This window comes from Nicotiana attenuata, chromosome 1 (assembly GCF_001879085.1).
Source record: "Nicotiana attenuata strain UT chromosome 1, NIATTr2, whole genome shotgun sequence".
Taxonomy (NCBI): domain Eukaryota; kingdom Viridiplantae; phylum Streptophyta; class Magnoliopsida; order Solanales; family Solanaceae; genus Nicotiana; species Nicotiana attenuata.
The window spans coordinates 36,922,723-36,946,114 of record NC_031989.1 but is presented as its reverse complement, the minus strand read 5'-3'; the positions used below and the strand labels follow the sequence as shown (position 1 = coordinate 36,946,114).

At 41.1% G+C, this 23,392-nt stretch overlaps 3 protein-coding genes across 3 annotated transcripts; 1 reads left to right on the top strand and 2 right to left on the bottom strand.

The window, feature by feature from the left end:
- Positions 5,084-9,261, top strand: LOC109235168 (zinc finger BED domain-containing protein RICESLEEPER 2-like). Its single transcript, XM_019401158.1, has 4 exons — positions 5,084-6,560; positions 6,669-7,154; positions 7,416-7,531; positions 8,977-9,261. Exons 1-4 carry the CDS (start codon positions 5,084-5,086, stop codon positions 9,259-9,261), a joined length of 2,364 nt encoding a protein of 787 aa, XP_019256703.1.
- Positions 9,948-10,391, bottom strand: LOC109235159. Its single transcript, XM_019401147.1, has one exon. It carries the CDS (start codon positions 10,389-10,391, stop codon positions 9,948-9,950), a length of 444 nt encoding a protein of 147 aa, XP_019256692.1.
- On the bottom strand, positions 13,723-17,862 carry LOC109224782 (metacaspase-1). The gene is made up of 5 exons (XM_019389306.1): positions 17,103-17,862; positions 15,270-15,600; positions 14,406-14,526; positions 14,113-14,334; positions 13,723-13,987 (listed from the first exon to the last, which is right to left on the bottom strand). The coding sequence occupies exons 1-5, from the start codon at positions 17,476-17,478 to the stop codon at positions 13,928-13,930; spliced, it is 1,110 nt and encodes a 369-aa protein (XP_019244851.1). The 5' UTR covers positions 17,479-17,862; the 3' UTR covers positions 13,723-13,927.

Below are 23,392 nucleotides of genomic sequence, written 5' to 3'. Positions count from 1 at the left end.
TGGTCGCATTTGCGACCTAGGCAGTAGAAGCCTAGGGTTCGCATTTGCGATGATTGTGTCGCATTTGCGACCTTCGAATTTGCGAACCAGGTGTCGCAAATGCGACATCTGAGGCCTGTGCACAGCTATTAATTTCGAGACTTAGACCATTTAGCTCATTTCCTTTCATCTCTTGGGCGATTTTTGGAGCTTTTGGAAGAGGATTTTCACCTAGCACTTTGAGGTAAGTAATTTCTACACAACATGAGTTTAATACATAGATTATGGCTAGATTAACATGTAAAAATTAGTGAAATCAAGGGTTTAGATGAAAAATCTAGGTTTTGGATAAAAATGAGATTTGACCACGAAGATGGTTATGGAATGGAGTAGAAATCATATATTCTTGATCCTTAGGTTATGGGTAACAACTTTCTTCAAAGTTTCCGGAATCCGGGCACGTGAGCCCGAGGATGAATTTTAGGAACCTCGCATTTAGGGTTGGGAAATTAGTTTAATAATTAGAATATGAACTTTTCAGCATGTATTGACTAGTTCTTACCCCATTTGAATAGTTTTGGATCGTTCGGCTCCGATTTGGAGGTTTGAGTGCGTTCTTGAATTGGGATATAGGCTTCGGAGCGAGGTGAGTCTCCTTTCTAACCTTGTAAAAGGGAATTGTCCCCATAGGTGAATTAATTGGATATGTGCTTCCATTTGTGGGGGGCTACGTACGCACGAGGTGACGAGAGTTCGTGCGTAGCTACTATTATGCTTAAGTCCGGGTAGTCTAGGACCCATAAACATGCTTTACTTGTAATATTTGCAACCTTGTTGTCAACTTAAAAATGATTAAAACATATCGAACGTATAAATAAATTTTTGAAAGACTAGACATCATTTCTTGACTTTTAAAAGAGAAGCTTGCCTTTTTCCTGAATAATTGCTCCTTGATGAATTTTTGATCTGACTGTTTGAATGTGTTTATCTATGATGGAACGGGCCGAATGCCTCGGTATATTAAATAAATGCATCTATGGTTCGCGCCATTCGACCCTCTGACAGTGCACAGTTTAAATATTATTTGGATCGGGCCGTACGACCTCGGCATGATTTGCGCATGCTTGTATTGCTTGCCTTGAAATTCATTGATGCTGATATTTGTTTCTCCCTGGCCTGAGATAAATGTATAAATGACGAAAATAAATTTGGGAATTTCCTATAAAGGAAACAATTGTTTACTTGCCTCATGTTATTGAGTTACAACCCTTTTTAGGGAAATCCTCGTTTTACTATATTATTTGTATATTATTATAGGACCACTAGTAAGTGTCGAAGTCGACCTCTCGTATCTACTTCTTCGAGATTAGACGGGATACTTACTGAGTACACGTTGTTTTTGTACTCATGCTACACTTGATGTGCATTTTTGTTGCACAGGCACATGTATTTCTAGTGGCCTAGTGGGCGTAGCAGCATGGTTGATACTGAGACTTAGGTGAGCTGCACTTCTCGAGATGACCCGCAGCCAGCAGTCTCTTTCAGATTACTGTATCTACTTTCTGTCCAATTTGTATTCCGGACGGTTGTTGTATTATATTGTTTCTTAGAGATAGCTCATGCACTTGTGACACCGGGTTCTGGGATGATTATGCGATTATTCAAATTAAATTTGTTAAGGACTTCACGTTTATTTCTGCGAATTTCATTATTTATTGTTAATGTATAAAGGAAATGATTTCAACAAATACTAAAATGGGAATTTAATTAACTTCTTGGTATTGGCTTGCCTGACAGTGGTGTCCGGCCATCACGACCCTTAGTGGATTTTGGGTCGCGAAAGTTTCTAGTTGGAATGAACCCTTGTCTACTTTGCCTATAACTTTATATGGACCGTCCTAGTTGGTTCCTATCTTGCCTTCTCGTGGACCCCTGTTTGCTTGGGTTTTGGCTTTGAGTACGTAGTCCCCGATCTTGAGCAATCAGACCTTTGACTTTTTATTGTAGTAACGTTCTGCTTGTTGTGTCTAACCATTTTTATGTATTCCATATCTCTTCGCTCATTGAACTCGTCAAGATCTGCCTCCTACTCTCGTAATTGCTGGTGCCGCTTTCTTGGGAGTACCTTAGGTTGGGTTCTCCGACCTCGACCGGTATGATTGTTTCTGTTCCGTAGACTAAAAAATAAGGTGTTTCTCATACGCTCGTCTTCGGGGTAGTTCTGTGCGCCCATAATACCTCTGGGAGTACTTCCGACCGCAATCCCTTAGCCTTTTCGAGTTTCTTTTTCATGATATTCAATATAGACTTATTGGAGGACTTCGCTTGTCCGTTGCCGGCTGGGTGGTAAGGAGTTGAAAGTATCCTTTTAATATGCTATTTGTTGAAGAACTCAGTGGTTTTTCTTCCCATGAATTGGAGCCCGTTGTTACATCTTATCTATTTGGGTAGGCCAAATCGGCAAATGATGTTTTTCCATATAAAGACGGTTACCTCTTACTCACGAACTTAGGCGAATGCTCCTGCTTACACCCACTTGGAGAAATAGTCAATTAAAACTAAAAGGAATTTTATGTTACCTCATCCTGGTAGAAGTGGTCCCACGATGTCCATTTCCCATTTAATGAAAGGCCGCGAAAAAGTGACAGAGGGGAGGTGCTCCCCTGCTTGGTGAATTATCGGGACGTATTTTTTGCACTGCTCGCATTTCTTCACAAATCCTAGAGCGTCTTTTCTCATAGTGGGCCAATAATACCCGACCCGTATGAGGCACCTGATGAGTGCTCAGTCACCGGAATGACTGCCAAAATGACCTTCATGGACTTCCTCGAGGACGCGTTGGGTTTGGTTCGAGCCTAAGCATTTTTCGAAGGGACTGTCGTACGTTCTCTTGTATAAGTCGTTGTGAAGGAGGATGTACTTGGCAGCTTGCATTCTTAGCTTTTGGCTTCATTTTTGTCGTTTGGGAGGGTGCCGTCCTATACATAGTTTACAATACAATTGCGCCAGTCCCAAGATATATTTACTGATTTTACCTCGATATGGTCCAACGCCGAGCTGAGGAGGTGAACTACGCTCTTATCCCCAGGGGTTACACTTTTGGTGGCGGCGGCTAACTTGGCGAGACCATCTGCTTCGACGTTATGATTTCGTGGAATTTGTTCGAGCTAGCATTCGTCGAAACTGGGTAAAAATTTGTAGATCTCGGTCTGAAATTTCTGCAACCTCAGCTCTATGATTTGGAAAGTTCCAGTAACTAGGTTGACTACGAGCTGAGAATCGCAACGAAGCTTTAATCACTTCGCTCCGTACTTGAGTGCCAATCTTAATCCTGCAATTACGACCTCAAACTCGGCCTCATTATTAGTAATGTCTGGGTATCTTATGGATTGGCGAATTATATCACAGGTGGGAACCTCGAGTACGAGCCCCCCCCCTCCCGACCCGCATGCATTGGATGCGCCATTGGTGTGCAGGACCCAAAGGTCCTGTGTTTGAAGAGAAGCTTGAGTGGCTTCCTTTTCAGCTTCCGGCATTACTTTTGCGCTAAAGTCTACAACAAAGTCAGCGAGTACTTGCGACTTATCGTTGTGCGGGCCTGATAAGTGATGTCGTACTCACTTAACTCGATGGCCCATTTGGCTAGGGGTGGGCATAAAATCCGAAAAACCGAATTCCGAACCGGACCGAATTATTTCGGTATTTCGGTTTCGGTTTTTTTCGGTATTTCGTTCTAATTCGGTACTAAATTTTTGGTAGTTCGGTATTTCGGTTCGGTACTCGGTTTTAGAAATCTGAAATTTCGATATTTCGGTATAACCGAAATACCGAATTTTAAATAGGCCAATTCCCATCCCGAGCCCAACGCCCAAGCCCACCCACCCTTCTTTATTTTATTTCTAGCCCAGCCCCAAGCCCACCCATCATATTTAGTAGCTGGTCAGGTTAATAGTTACTACTCTTACTAGTTAGAGTTAGGGTTTTTGTATAGAGTATAGAGAGTAGAGCTGTAGAGACGATAATTTCAAGCTCAGAGAGAGAAAGTGGACGATAATTCGCCCAAGCTCAGCAGCTCCGACTACGATTTGGCGTCGGCGATTTGGATTTTGGGGGATTTCCGACTTTGCACTTCGCAGCTCCGACTCCTCACTCCCCAGTCTTCAATTTTCAAAGGTATGTTTCTACTTTCTAGCGATTTCTACTTTCTAGCGATACCAAATTAGGTTTAGGACTGTGAAATCATTTGTGTTGAGAATGTTTGTAAATGCTTTAGGATTATCGAAGCCACAGAAGCAGTACTATTAATCTGCTCAAAAGCAATTTTTGGTTCTCTTCATACCTCCTAATTTTGCACAGAAGCAGTACTTTTTCTTGGTTCTCTTCATACCTCCTAATTTTGCAATGACATTGTTGTTGTGAGTACTCAGAACTCAGAATATTTTGTTATACCCACATAATAACAAAACTCAGACAAAATTTGGCTCTTTTGCTTCTTTAAACAACAAATTTGAATAATTTCAGGTTACGAAGTTATTCTACTTCCAATTATTTAGAGCTCTCAACTTCAAGCTGGAGTAACTCGCAGCAGCGAAAATGATTGCAAAAAGCAACTATTTCTAAATAATAAAATAACCACTATGGAAAGTTCCCCCTGTGCATTGTGTCAAGGCTCCCGCCCCAATGTTCCTTGTAAATGTTACAAATATGGTTTTCTTCTTTCAAATGTCAGATTAAAATAAACTTTTATGAATATGGTACGTATAGTACAAGTATGCTGTCTTTTTCTTATGTATATTGTATGTCTTCCTTGTACATAAAACTTTCAATAAACTTTCTCCAGATCTTCTTTTTCCCCAATTGTTTGATGATAAAACAGTTAGTTACCAAAAGCTTTTAGATTACACCCAAAAGTCTAGTGTAGGTTAACCTGTTTACACATGCACACACACACACAGAGACCTCAGAAGTGTCATTATTGTCATGTCTATTTCCCTAGTCTAGCAGTACTCAGAACAGAATGTTTGGCTTTCTTGTTAAATCTGCTCCCCTATGATTGTACCCCATGATTGTTAATTTGTGTTTATATTTGTTTAATTTTGTATAGATGGCAGATACAAGTAGAGTAAGTGATGCTGGTTCAAGTGAAAGTTTACCTATTACGGTAGATAGTAACACCAACACCATTGATACCCAAGATTCCAGAAAAAGGAAAGCCATGCAACCTAGGTCTGACGTTTGGAACCATTTTGATAAATTTGAGGTTAATGGGGTTGGGAAAGCACGATGTCGATATTGTAAACAAGCCTATGCGGCTAATTCATCTAGGAATGGAACAACAGGATTGAAGAATCATTTGCTTAGATGCAAAGAATACCCACTTAACATTGATAAAGATAATAGTCAAACAAAGATAAATTTTCAATCTTGCCAAAATGACGAAGGATCAATTTGGAAATTTGAACCAGAAGTTGTTAGGAGGGCCTTAATTGAGATGATAGTTATTGATGAACTACCATTTAGCTTTGTAGAAAATGAAGGCTTTATGAAGTTTATGAGAAAAACTCAACCATTATTTCGTCTTCCTTCTCGTAGAACAATAACAAGGGATTGTTATGAAGTTTACAGTGAAATGAAGCAAAATCTAAGAAAGTCTTTTAGAGAAGCACAACCAAAAATTTGCCTCACAACAGACACATGGACTTCACTACAAAGAATAAATTATATGTGTTTGACAGCCCACTTCATTGATAAGGATTGGAAGTTGCATAAAAGAATACTAGATTTTTGCCATATTACTAGTCATAAGGGTGAAGAGATGGCTAAAGTTATTAGGGATTGTTTGCTTGAATGGAAATTAGACAAGGTTTTCACTATTACCGTGGACAATGCTTCTTCAAATGATGTCACAGTTAAAGAATTGTCTAAACAGTTAGATATGTGGAAAACTAATATGATGAGTGGTAAGCATCTTCATGTGAGATGCATGGCTCATATACTAAATCTAATTGTGCAAGATGGTTTAAAAGAACTTGATGCTTCTGTGACACGTGTTAGAAATGTTGTGAGGTATGTGAGATCTTCGCCTGCAAGGACCTTAAAGTTTAAACAGTGTTGTGCACATGTAAAGGTAAAATGTACCAAAACATTGTGTTTGGATGTTCCTACTAGGTGGAATTCCACCTATTTGATGTTGGACACGGCACAAAAATTTGAAATGGCCTTTGACAAGTTTCATCTTTTTGATGATGGATTTTCTGCTTATCAATGTTCTCATGTTTGTGAAGATGGTAGTAGTGTAGGTCCTCTTGATTCTGATGATTGGGTGAATGTGAGGAATGTGATAGAGTTTCTTGCAAGATTTCACGAGCTAACTAAAAAAGTTTCAGGTTCACGTTATGTCACTTGTAATTCTCATTTTGAGGATGTATTTGAACTTTATTGTCATTTGAAAATGTGTTTAGCTAGTGAGGATGAGCATTTGAGAAAAATGGCTGAGCGAATGCAAGAAAAGTTCAAGAAATATTGGGGTGAGCCTGAAAAGATGAATAAAATGATTTTTATTGCTTCTGTGTTGGATCCACGTAACAAATTTGAATATGTTGAGGGAGCACTTGAAGAACTTTTTGGGGAGGAAAAAGGAAAGAAAATAAATGCTGAGGTGTATGCTTATATGAATTCTTTGTTTGGAGAGTATCTAAAAAAATATTCAACTGGATCTTGTCCTCAATCTCCATCTAGATCTACTTCATCTAGCAACACATCTAACACATCTAGTGGGAGTGTTATAAGTGCATCAAAAATAAGGACTAAGCTTAGCTTGAAGAAACAAAAGGAAGACAATGGGGGTGGGGGTGCTAAATCGGAGTTGGATAAATACATTAGTGAAGAACAAGAACCTTTTAGTGAAGACTTTGATATCTTGAGTTGGTGGAAAACACATGCTCCTAGATTTCCTATTCTTTCAGAGTTGGCTCGTGATGTGTTGGCCATTCCAATTTCTAGTGTGGCGTCGGAATGCATATTTAGCACCGGTGGCCGTATTCTTGATTCATTTAGGAGTTCATTGACTCCTAAATGTGTGGAAGCTCTTACTTGTGTTCAAGATTGGCTTAGAGAAGAGAACAATCCTATTAGTGTTGAAGAAGACTTGAAGTATCTTGAGGAACTCGAGCTCGGTAAGCTTTAATATTTTGCGTGTATTTTAGTTCAAAATAATATATCATGCTTTTTCATTTGTATGACATATTTGGTCGAATTATCTATAGATATGGAAAATAATGGAAGCACTACTAGCATTGTTTGATGTATAGTTGCAACTTGCATCTTGAGTGGTAAGTTAATACTCATTTTGTTTGGTGATATACTTAATACTTTTGTAGTTTTATTTTTTTATCATCAAAATATTATATTCTAACTTATGATTTATATATTTTTAGGTTCAAGCATTGTGGTCAAGTCTATAATGTGTAGTTGCGTACAGATGCAATTTGGAGTTGGGCAGAATTTGGCAAACTTTGGAGTTGTGTACAGTGCACTGGCGTTTTTGTTCACTGTAATTTGCACTGCACTGGTGTTTAGCAATGACTGTTGACTGTTCACTGTAATTTGCACTGCACTGGTGTTTAGCATTTAGCAATGACTGTTTTTGGAGTTGGGCAATGACTGTTTTTGTTCACTGTAATTTGCACTGCACTGGTGTTTAGCAATGACTGTTTGCATCTGGTGTTTACTTTAGTATGTATTGTTTCAACTTTCAATTTCAAACGTTGCTGCAACGTTAGGACTGTTACTGTTAGGACTGTTAGGACTTAGACTGTTATCGAAGCCACATAGCACTGTGTAACTTACAATTGTTTGTGGTGTTTACAATTGTTTGTGGTGTTTACAATTGTTTCAACAATTGTGCATGTGCACTGTTAGGACTTAGGCGTTAGCTAGCATTGATTATTTAGCGATTATTAAACCGAAACCGTACCGAACCAAAATAAGAAAAATCGAACCGTACCGAAATATTTTGGTATGGTATTTGGTATACACAATTGATAAACCGAATACCGAATTACCGAACCGAAATTATTAAATACCGAACCGAAGTACCGAATGCCCACCCCTACATTTGGCCAGCCTCCCCGACAGCTTGGGTTTGTGTAATATGCTTCTTAAAGGAAAAGTGGTGATGACCGAGATAGGGTGGCACTGAAAATAGGGTCTAAGCTTTCGTGAAGCTTCGACCAGGGCCAAGTTTAGTTCTCTAGGTGATGATACCTCGTCTCGGCATCGACAAGTGTTTTATTGATATAATAAATTAGATATTGCGTACTTTTATTTTCTCGAACTAAGACCGCCCTTACTACTACTTCTGAAACGGCGAGGAAAATGAGGAGGCATTCCCCGAGCTCGGGTTTTGAGAGCAAGGGGGGTGATGACAAGTACGCCTTCAGTTTTTGTAGTGCTTGTACACCCTCAGGCGTCCACTCGAGGCCGTTATCCTTTTTGAGTACGCTGAAAACGTATGACATCTATCGGACGACCGTGAGATGAATATGTTAGGGCGGCAATTCGACCGGTCAATCTCTAGACTTGCTTTTTAGTGGTCAATTGTTCTATATCCCGTCGATAGCCTTGATTTGATCTGGGTTGAGCTCAATCACTCGATGTGATACCAAGAAACCTAAAAACTTTCCTAAGCCTATGCCAAACGCGCATTTCTCGAGGTTTAATTTCATTCCGTACTTTCTTAGTATATCAAAGTTTCCTTTAGGTGGTCGATATGATCCTCTGCCTTTTCGGACTTGACCAGCATGTTGTCGATATACACCTCCATGCTTTTGCCGAGTTGATCTTTGAACATTTTTGTGACTAACCTTTGATAGGTAGCCCTTGCGTTCTTCAACCCAAATGCCATGACCCTATAACAATATGTGTCCCCTGTGGGTGATGAACGTGGTTTTCTCTTGGTCCTCTTCCTCCATGAGTATTTGACTGTAACCTGAGCAGGGGTCTAGGAAACTTAACAGCTCATGCCCGGCCGCTGCATCGATGAGTTGGTTGATGTGTGGCAATGGGAATGAATCTTTTGGGCATGCTTTGTTTAGGTCTGTGAAGTCCACGCACATCCTTTATTTCCTGTTTTTCTTTTTGACCATCACCACATTGGCTATCCATTTGGGGTACTTCGCCTCCCTGATGGAGCCGTTTTCCAATAACTTCTCTACTTCTTCATGGAACGGCCTCATTGATGGCAAGGTTGGACTGTCGTCGGACTTGCCTTACCGGCGGTAGAACGGGTCGACATTCAGCTTGTGTGTAGCAATTTTTTTGGGGATACCTGGCATGTCTGCATGACTAAAGGCAAACAAATTTGCGTTAGTTATTAAGAATTGACTAAATTTACCTGGTTCTCGGAGTTTGCAGCCGATGTAGGCCTTTTTGTTGGGGTCGTTATGATCTAGTTGAATAGGGCCGAAGTCCTCAAGGGTTGATTCAGCGGCTTCGACCGTCTCGGGATCATTAATGGCTTCCTTGGCTTCGCCTTTCGATGACCTCGACCCTACTGATTGCTATGCTTCCTTTTCCTTTTCTTTCTTTTCTTGAGTTGTCGTGTTGTCAATGGCAATTCGGTATCATTCCCTGGATGTACGTTGTTTCCCTCGTATGCTGAATATTCCCCAAGGTGTTGGAAATTTGATCACTTGGTATAAACTGGAGGGGACGACTCTCATGAGGTGTATCCATGGTCATCCCACAATGGCGTTGTATGTGGTGTCCTGGTCCATGATATGAAATGTCGTCTCTAGAGTTACTCCGCCGGCGAGAACGGGGAGGGTGATTTCTATCAAAATTAGTTCAACTGCATTGTTAAAACCGGTTAGTGTAATGCAACGTGACACTATCCTGTCATCGAGTCTCATCTGTGCGAGGACTCAAGGATGGATGATGCACGCTTCACTTCTGTCATCTACCATAATTCACATATCATTGGTATCTAAAATTTGTAAAGTAATGACAAGTGCATCATTATGAGGAAAACTTAAATCGTCGGCATCTGACTCATCGAAGATGATACTTTCTTCAAGTTCGTCATACCGTTCGTGAGTGATCGATCTTTTGAGCTTGTGGGTGGCGGTGAATTTGATGTCATTGGTAGAGGCGTCGTCGTTGCCACCAATAATCATATTGATGGTACGAGCTGGTGAAGGGGGATTTGGCGGACCTGGACGTTCTCGACCCCTTGCCAAGGTGTTCCTGCCTTTATCGCTGAGCAGTTCTTTGAGGTGCCCTTGCTGCAGCAAGTTTGCCACCTCTAGCCTCAAAGCGATGCAATCTTCTGTTTTGTGTCCACGTTCTTCGTGGAACTCGCAGAGGGCGTCAGATTCCTTGTGTTTGGGTCCGACCTCATATTGGGCGGCCATTTGACTTTTGTTCTGAGCTTCTCGAGAGCATAGACCACTTATATAGGCGATACGAAAAAATTGTGAGCAGATAATAAGGGGGGCATACCTCGATCATTCCTGTAAGTGCTTGATCTTGGCCTAGACAAGCCATCTTCATAACGGAAAGAGAGAACGAATGTCCTGACATAGGATTGGTGACGTTCCCTGCCCGGCCGTGACATTGGGTGGTCTCTCCTCAGATTGTACTGGGGTGAGCCGTCGAGTTGGTCCATTAAGGTCGTCGTCATCCGCTCTAACCTCGGCACAGTAGGCATTATGGATTTCGTCCCTAGTGGCCGATGGATACTTTATAAGTCGACTCAGAAGCTTTGTGGTTGCCCTCGCACCTTCTCTACTCAACCCATTCTGAAAGGCTGCCACGGCCATCCCTTCGGAAACATTTGGTAAGGTCATCCTCACCCTGTTGAATCGCGCGAAGAAGTCCCTTAGTCCCTCTCCTGGGTATTGCTTAATGGAAAAGATATCGTTTACTCTTGTTCCAGCTTTCTTGTCCCCAGCGTGCATCATCACAAACTTGTCGGCCATCTCTTCAAATGTTTCTATGGAACTGGGCTGGTAACTGTGAATACCATGTCAACGCCCTTTTGGCAAATTTTTTCAGCAAGATGGAGGACACTTGCTCTTTGGTTAGGTCGTTGCCTTTCACAGCGGTAACGTAGTGAATCACATGATCTTCGGGGTCGATCCTCCCGTCGTAGATTCTGATATATGGGAGCATCTTGAAGGTCTTTGGTATGGCATGTGGGGACGGTTCCTCGTTGTACGGTTGTTCCACAAACTTGTCCGTGCCCCTTCTTGGTAATAGTTTAGTGGCACCTGGTATTTTATCTACCCGTTCTTGGTTCTCTTTCATTTGGTCTTTGAGCGCCTTGTTCTCGTTTTCCATTTCTTCTATTCTTTTCAGTACGGCGGCGGGGACGTTATCGCCTGCATTGTTAGTAATAGTGGGAGTTTTACCTGGAGTCGGAGGGTCTAGTTGGTTATCCTGCTCATTCCCACGTTGTGTTGCATGAATTCCCGTGGTTTCTGTGGTCGTGCATTGAGATTGTTTACTGAGTACGCTGACTAGAGTATCAGTTAGCCATGCTTCGAGGAGATTTTTCATAACAGGTGGCACCTCTTCTCCCGTGGACGTGGAGGCTCCTTTCCCATTTGATTTTGTTGTGCTGCAGAAAGGGGCGGGCGACCTCTCTTGCCCGTGGGAGGCAGTGGGCGTCATTTCTTCGCCATGTATGTCATAGCCTTCGTTGATGGCGTTCCTGAGGTTAAGGGGAACGTTATATGCTGCCCTCGTTCCTTTTCCTTGGTCACCTGCCATGGAAGCTTTTGTACACACAAAGACAAGAGATAAACTTTGTAGTTGGTTAGATTAACAAGTCACGTGAGTTATGGATCTAATGGAAACTAAAAGATTGGCGGAGAAAATTCCCACAAACGGCGCCAAACTGTTTGACCCAAAATTTAGATCTTGGTTTAAACAATTAGATTTTCTAAAAGAATACAGTTAATCTTAGCCAATATTAATATTCAAAAGATCGTTTAACTGATTTTGTAACGAGATATAGCGAATACTATTCGAATAGTAATAAATAGCAATAATAAAGTAATATTCAATGGCCCAAGAACAAAAAAGATAGCATTAAATATCAATAAATGATAATGAATGACATTTATGTAAATAAATGCAAGTGAGTCACCCAAAAAGAGTGAGATTCTTTGATATTCCTTTTGACAAAGATGGATGATGATAAGCCTTAGAATCTTCAGATACTCCTTGGATCATGGGAGAAATGATAGGCACAATTCCAAAGAAAATGTGTATTTTGTATGTTAATGATAAAGCAAGAATCTTCGGAGAATGCCAACGTGTTATTTCTTATAATGAGTATCCAATCCACTCTACAATTCTTTCTCTTTCTATTTAAAAGGGTATATGAGCCACAAAACCCCATAAGGTCTTATCTCTAAAACTAGCCGTTACTATCCTGCTAAAGGGAGTGCTTGTCCTCGTCCTTCTGCTGAGCCGACTCAACTTCGTCTTCGTCCTTTGTTAGGTCACCTCGACCTCGCCTTCGTCCTCTGTTGAAAGTACATCGACGGCGCATGGCAGCATTCGAAGGCTCTCTTAATGTCGACTTGGACCACATATAATTATAATAATTTTTAGCGCACACAGTGTGTTCAATTACTTTCATTACATCCATACCAAACAACAAAAAGCAAATCAATAGTTTTTCACCAAGGGGAAATAAACATCTGAATTTCCCTCTATTTCTCCCTTCCTCCTAACTAAACCTTGTGTCAGTTCAAGTACCTAATCAATAATCATGTATAGTTGCCTTAACATAGAAGAAACCCACCCCCACCCCAAAGAAAATCCACAAAGTCCCTTTTTATGCTACTTATTGATATATAATAATATTCTCCTGGATTTAAAAAAAAAGAACGGCATCAATACAAAAAAAAAAGGGGGGGAGGGGGGGGGGGGGGTTATACAACATAAACTGGGGAAAAGAATATGAAATCAGTAATACATTTAAAGGGCTATTTCTCCCTTGTTCCATCTGCGGAGGGGGTGGAAAGGAAAACTATTCAATACTTTCTGTATCTTATCCATCAACGTCAACAAAATGCGGTAAGAATTCCATTAATACTCTCCTGAATTTTTGTCATAGTAGACATAATAATAGTTTGCCCCACTAATTTTTGTAATTTAAATTTAGAATCCAGTTATTGGCATTTGCAGTAGTCGTTGAAATTATGGCTCCACCTCTGCTAGCAAACTTGTTTGTTTGAGTTGTTTTTGAAAAAAATTAAGAAAAGATTTAACTTTTTTACTTTTGCCAAAAAAGCTCAAGCAAACACTTCTTGAAAGCTCAAAAACTGAATATACAAGCTCACCTAAGTAATCCTTGCCTGACACTTCAGGGAGTAGGCAGACATCTCCACTAAAACGTCTATGATTAATGGATTGAATAAAAGAAAAATATTTACAGGAATTCATAGAGAAAATAAAGAGTGCAAACCAGATCATTAAAAAAAGAAGAAATTTAGGAAAGACAAGGATCAAAAATAGTATTCTGATGATAAAAATAGAGACTCGGCGTACAAGCCTTCACATCTCGTGCAAAGGCCAAGAGGTGGTGTGTAGTCTAATCCAAGAAAGGTTTCAAACACAACTTTTTTAACAAACAGAGGATCAAAAGAGGAATGTAAGCATCAAACTTCTGAAGTCAACAACCAATAGTAAAAAGGGTCACATCTTAGCTAATTTCTCGAACAAAGGTCCTTAAGAAAATTCAGTAAATCAGTAGATACTGCAACAGTTAAAGAGGGCAAGTTATGTTAACAATAATTCCATTATTAAGAATTCCATCAGAAAGTTATTCGCATTCTCATGCATAAGCAGAATATTATGGAAGCCGATAAAATTTCTATCTTTACAAACAATCCAAATCCAAACACACCAAGGAGGGGGGAGGCCAGAAGGAGTTTCACAAGGAGAATGGCTTCGCATACACATCGAATGGCTGGCAAGCTGTTAACTGGGGCTCCTGGAAAAAGTGTGACATAAAAGAGAAAGGTCAAGAACTACATTTGAATTCTATAATTCAGGAAAACTAAGGTGAAAGAATGCATTACACTTTAGTAGTACATTAATTAAATATGCTGAAGTTACCTGACTAAAGCCTCCACCCATACCGGCACTACCACCTGTCAAAAGCATGGAAATGAGAGATGTGACAGCACCGCCACCAAAATCACCCCCTGAACTTCCGGCTTGCCGAATGGCATTTCGCATTGCGGTCAATATACTTCCGTATGTGCTTCCATGACCGCGCTCAATTGCTTGAATGAAACAGAAAGTCATAGCACCCGTTGAAGTTACTTTTGAAAGAGCCTGCAGATCAAAGTCATTAGGTGTCTCCTAATAATTTCTACTTAAATCAGAATAAGATTAATCAAACTTACAGATGTATCAGCAGAAGTTTGATTATCATCACAACCACTAAAAGAGATTACTTCACCACCATTAGTTCCTTTCCAAATACCAGAACGAGGACGATGGTCTTCCCACACATATTGTCCGCTCCTATTTCCAGGAAGTTAAAAGAATAAGCATTATCGTAAAAAAGAGTGGAATCCAAAAAGCTGAAGATAACTGATGGTTAAGGGGAATAATAATCATTAGAATGGTCAAGTAGTTGATATGACTTCTAAAAAACGAAAAAAGCATAAAACATTTTCAATGATGGATAATCCCAACAGTGGCGGATTTAGAATTTTTAAATCATGGGTGCTTAACTATTTTTCATCTCAAAATTGCTACTGAGACTGGGTGCTCAGTTAATATATTTGTATAAATTTTCTAGTTTTTATAATAAATAATAGTGTTTGGTTCTGTAAGTAATCACCCATAACTTATAATGTAGATCCGCCTATGATCCCAAGATGTCTTATAAATCAGAACAGTAACATAGTGCACCATATGTATTGCCTAACTTCATGATATTTGTAAATTTTCTGTTCAGTCAAATCAATTAAACTCGAATTGAAAAATCGTTCATGACATGGAACATATCATTTCTCAAATGTCAGAAGAACTTATTAGTGAGACAGATCTCATTTATCTGCCCCAACCTTAGATGAAACAGAACAACATATACTTCCGTAACCTTTGATCCAGTTAGGTTCTCATAGGTGTCACATGAATACCCATTAAGCATATTTCACGAAATTCAACCTCTTGTACATCCAGTTACTCTTAAATGTTTCAAACAATAGACAACAACTTCTACCAAAGATACCACAAAGTACTAAGGAGCAGTGACCTACCTGCTCATTCTGCAAAGAAATGGCAGGTCTAGAACGGTTCCACTGTGGCAAGCATCTATTATTGCATGAAGCTTTACACCGTGAGGAAGAGGCTTGACAATTGTCGCATTGATTTCATCATCAACAATCATGCCCTGAGTTTCGAAGTCCAGGGGACATAAAGTTTCATCATATCCATCCACTTCATCTCCATTGTAATTCCTTTGCCTTGAGCCATGACCAGAATAATGAAATAGCAGCGAGTCTCCCGGTTGGCAACCTTGTACAAGCCAATATAATGCCATGCGCATGTTCTGTTTAGTCGGAGTTCTGTATGGGTCGGTCTCCTCTTCTGCATCATGAATTTAGACAAGATAAAGTACAATGGATGAACTATGATAAATAATTTTTTCAGCCAATAGAAGAGTGTCGACCAAAAATCATAATACTATTCATCCCAGAAAATTTGTTAGGTACAAAGGAAAATGTAATGCCTTAGAATGTTTCTAGTTATTAAAAGACTCTAGAGATTCAAAGACTAAACTAATAAAGAAAAAACAATGATAAAAAAGCTATTAATATGACTCCTGGTCCACCAATACCCTTAATGTCAGATGTTAGATTTCGAAGACAACATCCGCCACCCCTACCTAGGAGCCCGATAGTGGCTTTTCCTCAGTTGCTCCCTTGGTGACTTTAACCACCCTGATTGTTGAAGGTGGATGACCCTTACCACACTGGGCTATCCCTTTGAGCACCGAAACGTTATTGACAATAATTCCTACGCTTAAAAAAGGGACTCTTTGGAAAGGTAATTTACGCATTTCATATTGTTTGGGAACCATACGTATATAGGGAAAAAGGGGTTTTGTGTATAGATTTGCCCAAAAAAAAAAAAGAAAACTTAACCACAATCTTACTTGTCTGCAATCTGATATCTTTCGGGAGGTGTAGATCAATCAATCAAAGTTCCCGCTTGACACCATATGAAGTTTTTGTTTTTGATAAAGTTGCTATCATAGAAGCTTATGTAGTGTTATTTACATTGGCAGCTTGATTAATATTTATTTTTAAACTACTCTTCACTAAACTTACTAGAAAATCATTCAGCTCATTGCGGCAGCCACCTTGACTACAGCAAGGAAGGAATTCCTAGCATATATGCCTCCCAAATATTGAAGAAGAAAAGCCGTGTATTACTTCCCTAAACTGCAGATCATACATTACCCGTTCCACAAGCTTAAATCATTTTGCCCAAAATAAATCTATACATTAAATACTCGATAAAACACTATTTCTTGGTACATTAATCTCAGAACAATCACAGCCTATTAAGATAACACTCCTTCACTACAATTCTGAACAAAGTAACTACCAGTTTCAATTTCCTAGGATACAACTATCAACTCAGCTGTAAAAACAATATGAACAGTCCCTTTGCTGAAGGTCCTAGAAAAGAATATATATTAAGGTCGAGCAGAATTAGATACTCTTGCCCCAAATTTCCCTTTCATAATATATCCAAAAAGTTATATCAATCAACTGTGTCTCAATCCCAAGCTAATTCCCTCAGCCAGGGGCGGATTTAGGGGGGCGGAAGGGTTCGCCGAAAAATTACACTGTATATATAAGGCAAAATCTGTTTTTTACCTCTATATATTAAGTTTTGAACCCCTTAACACAACCCAAAAGTGTAGCTTAGTGGTCAAGGGTGTTCAAAACCTTGAACTCCTAATCCTAAGCAACAAAACAAATTTAAAACGAGATCAAAGAAACTATCCTAGTTTATACACAAGGTTAATGTATATATTCCATTGCTAACAGATGAGAAGTAATCAAGATTGGGTATTTTACCGGTAAGCATAAGAATGGAGGACTCAGGAAAATGGAACTTGTTCATCAAGAGATGTCTCATGCACTTAGCATCATTAAGGCACCCTTTCAGCTCATGCCTAGAGTACCTATACGATATACCAACAATCACAGCTTTCTTTCTACCATGAGCATTCGGTGGGGGACCGGGAGGTGCGTGGTTGTAGGGAGAGGGAGGTGCAGCAGCGGCAGAGGAAGCAGGTGGTGGGTGATTGTATTGATTAGGTGGTGGCGGAGGAGCAGTACGTGGATCAGCCAACTGTGTTACTGCCTGACAAATCGCACAACGAATGGATCGTGCACCTGGTGGTAGCTGTAATGGTGTATGACAATTGGAACAGTTTACTAGCATCATCATGGCTGATCTGTGTGCTTATTATTTGACAAAATTTAAAAAAATAAAAGAAATCGGGAATTGAGGATTATGGAGAGCAGGGGTTTTTGTTTGTAAAGGGTAAAAGAAATTCAGAGAGAATCAATATGGCTGATCAACGTGCGAATAAATTGATAAATTGAATGAAGAAGATTGGAATTAAGGATTATAGGAATGGGGTTCTGGAAAGGGGAGAAGAAATCGAGAGAATTAAGGGAAGAAGAAGAATTAACAGAGGAGACGGAGATGGAGGAAACACATGTAAAATTAGGAGTCGGCGAAGAGGAGCTGACGACCAATTGGTTGAAAAAAGTGGGTTTAAAGAGTTAAGTTAGATTAAAAAATTCATAATGTCTGCAAAAGCTTTTGACTATTTATTATTCCGAAAGATCCTTTAATTTGAAGGTTCGGCTTTCAAGTACAGGAACCAATGGTAATAGGAGGAGGAGGAGTAGGCTCAACAAATTTGTCCACCATATTCTTATACTTATGGGTCCACGAAAATCTGAGTCCACAAAACTGTGAGACAAAAAGATGCCTCATACAACTAGTGTCAGTTGTATGAGACACAAAATAAAATTTTGTATGAGATACAAAATAAATATTGGTAAACATAGTCCGAGGCACAAGAAAATAAAGGGCATAGAAGCACAAATGTGCGGTCCGCAGAAGGAATTCTGCGGCCGTAAAAGAAATTGCGGACCGCATAATTCCACCTGCGGCCGCAAACAAAGAAGGAAAACTTAGCAGACATTTATGCAAATTGCGGACCACACATGAATTGCGCGGCCGCAAAGCGGAGATAAGAGTTGAAGATCAAAGAGTATGCAAAAAGACCAAGTCCAGGAGTCTCTGTGAATTACGGACCGCATAATAATTGTGCGGCCGCAGAAAAAGTGCCTTGCAGCTGCAGACCTAATTGTGTGGACCGCAGAAGATTGCCTCGTGGCCATAGATCAGAAATGTGCGGCCGCAGAACTCCACTTCCTGCCAAGATGAAGAAATCTGCGGACCACACATGGAATTGTGCGGCCGCAGAACCTCCCAAGGGGTATTTTTGTCCGAGATTTTCAGCCTTGTATAAATAGACGAGTTTCATGAAATTAGGTCAAGTATTTGAATATCCGAAGTATTGTAACCATTTTTCTTTGCCTCTTTAGGAAGTTTTAGCTTATTTTGGTGTTTTAACATTAGATTTCTTTATTTTAATCTTCCAATATGAGTTTTATTATCTTTTCTTCTTTGTTTTCTTCAATACCCTCTATGAGTATCTAGATTTTTACTAGGGTCCACCCCTAGTGATTAAACCTTATGGGGGATTAATTTTATGCTTGTTTATGGTTGGGTGTTTATTATTTAGCTTAGCCCATGCTTCAATTGTAGAATTGATGGTTGCAAACATTGGTTCATGCCTATTTGACTTAGTCTCTTCTTGAGAAAGGGGGACCTAGTCTAGGTTAACTTAGCTAACAAGGAATTGGGTTAATTGAGAGATTGATTAACCCGGTTGAAGGGTTCAACCGATAGTAACAACCCGACTTGAGCACCCATTTGGTCTTGAGAAAGCCAAATTGGGCAAAACCACTCTCAGGCCGAGAGGTATTGAGTGGGTAACATAGAGTTGTGAGCTATAATACACCCCAATCAACAAAACAAGCATAAAAGTCTTTATCCCATTAGGAAAACACCTAGGTCATGGTCACAACCCTAGGCATTTTATATATTTGGGAAAACCCTCAAAAACAATTATCCATAGTCTTCTGTTTTTAAATTGCAATCATTAGATTAACATTAGAAATAGAAACAAAAATCATATTGTGGAAGTACAATCTAGATACTTCACTTGCTCATTTCGAATATATACTCCTAGCTCCCATCTTAGCTCACTGCGGATTCGACCCCGACTCCTTGTTGGGTTTTATTATTGCATACGACCGTGTCATACCTCTTTTGAGGTGTGCATTTGGACGTGATCATTGCTACAGGGTCATGCCCTTCGGCTTAAAGAACGCGGGGGCGACTTACCAAAGGTTAGTAACGAGGATGTTCAAGGACCAACTCGGAAAAATAATGGAAGTCTATATAGACGACATGCTAGTCAAATACAAAAAAAAAAAAGATCACGTCGACCATCTGAGAGAAACTTTTGACATACTTAGGAGGTACGGAATGAAGCTGAACCCCAAAAAGTGTGTGTTTGGCGTGGCCTCGAGTAAGTTTCTAGGTTTCCCGGTATCACAGAGAGGTATCGAGGTCAACCCCGACCAAATCAAAGCCATCGAGGGGACCGGAACACTTGACCACTAAAAAGCAGGTTCAAAGGTTGACTGGCCGGATCACCGCCCTATCAAGGTTCATTTCACGGTCAGCGGACATATGTCACAAATTCTTTGTCGTACTCAAGAAAGACAACGGCCTCGAATGGACTCCGAAATGCGTCCAAGCCCTGAAGGAATTAAAAACATACTTTCCATCGCCGCCACTACTTTCAAAACGAAAACAAGGAGAGCATCTGCTCGTTTACCTCGCTGTGTACAAAGTAGCTGTGAGCGCAGTCCTAGTTCGTGAAAACTAAGGTACGCAATCCCCATTTACTATATTAGCAAAATATTAGTCGACGTCGAGACGGGGTACCCTCGCCTCGAAAAGTTGGCTCTGGCCTTGGTCGTAGCTTCGAGAAAGCTTAGGCCATACTTCCAACGCCACCCCATCTCGGTCGTCACGACTTTCCCCCTGAGAATCATTTTGCATAAACCCGAGCTATCGGGAAGGCTGGCCAAATGACCATCGAGTCAAGCGAGCATGATATCAAGTACCAACCGCGAACAATGATAAAGTGACAAGTGCTCGCTAACTTCGTCGCCGACTTCAGCGCAAAAGTAATGCCCGAAGTTAGAGAGAAGTTGCTCAAACTTTCCCCCAAACACAAGACCTCTGGGACCTATACACCGATGGCGCATCTAATGCGTCAGGGGCCAGACTGGGACTCGTACTCGAAGTCCCTACAGGCGAAGTAATTCGCCAATCCATAAGGTGCTCGGATATGACTAACAACGAGGCCGAGTATGAGGCCGTAATTGCAGGTTTGAGACTAGAACTCATATAAGGGGTAAGACGGTTAAAACTACGATGTGATTCCCAACTCATAGTCAACCAAGTCACATGGACTTACCAAATCAAAGAACAAAGGTTGCAAAAATATCAAAATGAAATCTACAAGCTACTGCCTGAGTTCGACGAATGCCAACTCGACCAAATTCCCCGGGTGCAGAATGCTGAGGCGTACGGTCTCGCTAAACTGGCCGCAACCACCAAAAACATCACAACCGGAGACAAGAACATAGTCCACCTTCTCAACTCATCGCTTGATCAAATTTAGGTAAGAATAATAAGTTTAACTTGGGACTGACGCAAACGTATTATTACACATTTGCCGGACGGCACAGTCCCGGATGATAAAAAAGAAGCCGAGAAACTGAGAATGCAAGCAGCCAGGTCAGTATCATCCACAACGACCTCTATAAAAGGACCTACGTCGGCCCTCTAGCAAAATGCCTGGGCCCAAATCAGATGCAGCTCGTCCTTGAAGAGGACCACGAGGTACATTGTGGAGCTCACTCCGGTAATCGAGCTCTAGTCAGATGCCTCATAGGGGCAGGATACTACTGGCCTGCCATGAAAAAGGAGGTCGCGGACTTCGTGAAAAGATGCGAGCAATGCCAAAAATACGCTCCAATGATTCATCAGGCAGGCGAACACCTCCACTCGGTCACCTCACCTTGGCCGTTCATCAAATGGGGAATGGACATCGTGGCCCCCCTCCCGGCTGGGCGAGGTAACGTACGATACCTTTTGGTTTTAATTGACTATTTTTCTAAATGGGTGGAAGCAGGAGCTTTCGCCCAAATACGTGAACAGGAAGTGATCACCTTTATATAGGGGAACATCATATGCCGGTTCGGCCTTCCCAAAGAGATCAGCTGCGACAATGGACCACAATTCACGGGGAAGAAAACCGCCGAGTTCTTTAAGAAATGGCATATCAAAAGAATACTCTCGACGCCATATCACCTCGCGGGTAACGGGCGAGCAGAATCCTCTAATAAGCCGATATTGAACATCATGAAGAAAAAGATTGAAGACGCCAAGGGACTGTGGCCAGAAATATTACCATAAGTACTGTGGGCCTATCGAACAACGCCAAAAATAAGCACAGGAGAGACGCCCTACTCTTTGGTCTATGGGACCGATGCAATAATACCAGCCGAGGTCGGAGAGCGCAACCTAAGGTACTCCTATGAGAGCGGACCAAGGAACGACGAAAATAGAAGGCACGAGCTCGACGAACTTGAAGAACGAAGGGACATGGCCTATATAAGGATGATCAAAAACAACAAGCAGAACGCTATTATAACAAGAAGGCAAAGGTCATGCCGCTCAACGTCGGGGACTACGTGCTTAAAGCCAAAACTCAAGCAAGCAAAGACCCACAGGAAGGCAAACTAGGAACAAATTGGGACGGCCCGTACAAAATCACGGCAAAAGTGAACAAACGGTCATTCCAACTAGAAACAATGGAAGGGAAGCTGCTACCAAACAACTGTAATATTACTCACCTCAAGTACTTTAACTTTTAAGAGAGAAAGCGTCCCCCATGTCGTACTATTTTTTCCCTCACTTGAGCTTTGTCCCAATTGGGTTTTCTCAAAGAGGTTTTAACGAGGCGACGAAGGGAACACTTCAAGTCGAAGTACGCAAAGACGGAGGCACGGGACGGCTAGTTCATTGCCTCACCTCTCAAACACTCTCCAGGTCGACCAATGAACGGACTAGATAGACTGGGACTGGGATTGGAACGCCAGCCAACACCAGAAAATTTGTAAAATTCGCCAAGTGTATGACCAAAGCAGCAATGCGTGAAGTTTATTTCTATTTTTCCAAGTGTACAACCAATGCAACAATGCTTAAAGTTTACGGTGTCGACAAACTTCACACCTATAGGCATATGTAATTAAACGTAGGTTATGTTCGACCTTGTTCGAACTAACACCTACCGGCCCTCAGCCATAATTAAACGTAGGTTGTGTTCGACCTTGTTCGAACTAACACCTACCGGTCCTCGGCCATAAACGTGGGTTATGTTCGACCTTGTTCGAACTAACACCTACCGGCCCTCGATCATAATTAAACGTAGGTTATGTTCGACCTTGTTCGAACTAACACCTACCGGCCTTTGGCCATAACTAAATGTAGGTTATGTTCGACCTTGTTCGAACTAACACCTACCGGCCCTCAGCCATAATTAACCGTAGGTTATGTTCGACCTTGTTCGAACATAACACCTATCGTCCCTCGGCCATAATTAAACGTAGGTTATGTTCTACCTCGTTCGAACTAACACCCACCGGCCCTCAACTATAATTAAACCTAAGTTATGTTCGACCTTGTTCGAACTAACACCTACCGGCCCACCAACCTCTGGTCGCCATTCGTCATTAAGTGACCACGGCTAGAAAATCAAGGCAGCAGGGCAGCAAAATTAGAAAAAAACATACAAAAATGAACCACAAGAAGAGAATTTGAGTTGGCATTTCATAGTTAGAATATTCTTGTACAAAGGCTCATGAAGATGCCACCAAATACACACAAAAATATACAAAAAATCAAAAAAGAAAACTATTGGCCACCACCGTCACGGTCTGTGACATCCTCACCGAGTTGGCCCTAGGCAGCATCGCCCCGTCGATCTTCAACACCTTCGTCATCGCCGCCTTCACCCTCCGGATACACAGCGTCGTACCAAGCATTCTGCTCGAGCCGGTCCACACCTTCGTCCCCTTCGTCATCGCTGACTCTAGTGTAGCGGGGTCATACCCGTAAGCGACTCGAGCTTCGCGAG